This window comes from Ruditapes philippinarum, unplaced genomic scaffold (genome assembly GCF_026571515.1).
Source record: "Ruditapes philippinarum isolate M1 unplaced genomic scaffold, ASM2657151v2 ctg7317_1_1_1_1, whole genome shotgun sequence".
Lineage (NCBI taxonomy): Eukaryota > Metazoa > Mollusca > Bivalvia > Venerida > Veneridae > Ruditapes > Ruditapes philippinarum.
Window position 1 is genome coordinate 101,668 of NW_026854606.1, and position 2,250 is coordinate 103,917.

Consider the following 2,250-nt stretch of genomic DNA (forward strand, 5'->3'; position numbering starts at 1 on the left):
CGCCCTTTCCCTTTAAATTTCCCTTTTAAAGCAGAAATTTATGGTACAAAAAACTAATTGTGGTTTAAAAACAAAAAACCAAATTTTATGTTTTAAATATTGATTTCAAGTTAAAATTTCTTTCGAACGTTATAGCTTTTTAAAATTTGTTCCCTTACCTCCGCCTTTTCCCCAATGTCACAATCTCAAATTTTCAAAAGTATCATAATCATCAACCACGTGGGTGTCAATAAATAAACCAAGTTGACCGCCTGCTTTATCATCATAACTGAAAAACAATTTTCACTTGTATTTATCCACAAATATAATTTTCCTTTAATTAAAAGCAAATTTTTAACCAAATAAATCTTAATTTCACGGTATATTTTTTACATAATGCATACACATTAAAAGTCCAATGTATTGTAGATGATTGCATATAAATTACACATATTAAGTTACTGTAGAAATCAGTTGTTTTATGTCACCTGATTAAGTTTTCCGTCAATGATTGGGTTTTGGGTTGCAAACAATTTTGTCTTTTTTCAGCAACAAACTGAAAAAAATTTTTATAATGCAAAAGTTGAAAATTATTAAATTGTTTTCATTTAAAAAAAAAAAACACATTTAAACTTTTACAATTATTTTGTTTTGGAGAGGAAATTAAGTCGAAAAAAATACAAAAAAACAGCTCCCCAACACACTTCAAATAATATAAAAAACTTAAAACGGGTTTGTTTTTTAACTTTTAAAACCCTTTTTCCCCACCGGTTTTTGGCTCTGTTTTTTACATTTTTCCTTCTCTAATTGTTTTTATAAAACAAAAAGAAGCAAAAAAAATCCCAGGATTTTTACGAAATTATTTTTAAAAAACGGAAAAATTAACAAAAGGGGGGATAAGAACCCACTGTATAACTTTGTTTTAAAAATTTTAAAAAACCCTTTTTATTTTTAACCTTTAAAGGGAATTTTAAAAAAAATGCAACTTCTTACAACATGTTTTATATTATGAGAATGTTTTATATTAGGCGTTTGAATTGATATGACACACATAATAAGTATAAAATGGTTATCTTGTTTGTATCATCAAAACTACTTCGAAAGTTATAAACGTACCTGCACCAGATTCGTTTGGCTTATGTAACACTCCTAGTTGTTTACAAGTTTTCATCAACTGTTCGAGATTACAGTCAGGCATGAAGTCGTACTTTTCGATCATATTGTTCGCTTTGATTCTTTCTAGCTGGTCTCGGACGAGATGGAGATTTTGTCTGTATGACAAGGAACTGATGAACAATTTGTAAGGTTGATCAGCTTCTGATTGTAATGTGGCTCTCATATCATTTGTTTCATTAACTAGGCTTTTATTGTCTTTTTCTAGATTTCCGATCTTTTTCATGTCTGCTTCCATGATATCATCTCCATATTTCAACATTGCATCAGAAAGTTTCGTTATATGTGCAATCATGTCATCCCTGAATGATTTTACATCAAGCGCAAATTTTTTGTTGACATCTTTTAAATGGTCTTTGTTGCTTCTGATGCGTCCTAATATAGTTTCTGCTTCATCGTCAAACTTCTCTATGTCCTTCTTAATTTTTGTGAACTCTTTACTGTCTTTATATCCATCGATGTGTTCAAGTATATACTCCACTTTACAGGTTTTATGGGACATTACCATACAATCGCCACAACCTACTTGGCCATGTTCGGGACAGAAAAACTTAATATCTTCGTTGAGATGTTTTATACAATTATCAAATTTTGGTGTTTCTTTGCTTTTTGATCTAGCCTCGACTGATTGGACAAGCTTATGTCCCTGGTTAAGCTTGAATTGTTTGTGTGTATCAAAACATCTTTGACACATTTCTTCTGCACATTGTGAACAGAAACCATCCGAGTATGTTGACGTCTTAAGTCGCTCACAAGGTTTACAATAATTACGAAGTCTCTTGCCAGATACCTCCATTTTTCAGTTGTTGTATTATCTGAAATTTAGTATTAATCATTTACTTTTTAGAATTGATTGAATAACATATAAAAAAATTTAATGTTAAAAATCATTATTGAATACAAATATATCAATAAACATCTTAAGCTAAATTTATCTGATAGAATAGAAAATATAAGTATTCGTGAAGGATGAGATATCACGGTTAAATGGACTTGCCTGATACTAAATAATTTTGACACCCTAAAGTAGTAGCTTACTATAACATCCTTTAATTTCAAGCGGTAATACACGTATTTGATTGCATGTATGGATGTTAT

General features: G+C 29.9%; 1 protein-coding gene across 1 annotated transcript; it reads right to left on the reverse strand.

The window, feature by feature from the left end:
• Positions 1–1,048: 1,048 nt before the first annotated feature.
• On the reverse strand, positions 1,049–1,948 carry LOC132740572 (E3 ubiquitin-protein ligase TRIM33-like). The gene has a single exon (XM_060728498.1). The coding sequence runs from the start codon at positions 1,946–1,948 to the stop codon at positions 1,049–1,051; it is 900 nt and encodes a 299-aa protein (XP_060584481.1).
• Between the last annotated feature and the right edge of the window lie 302 nt (positions 1,949–2,250).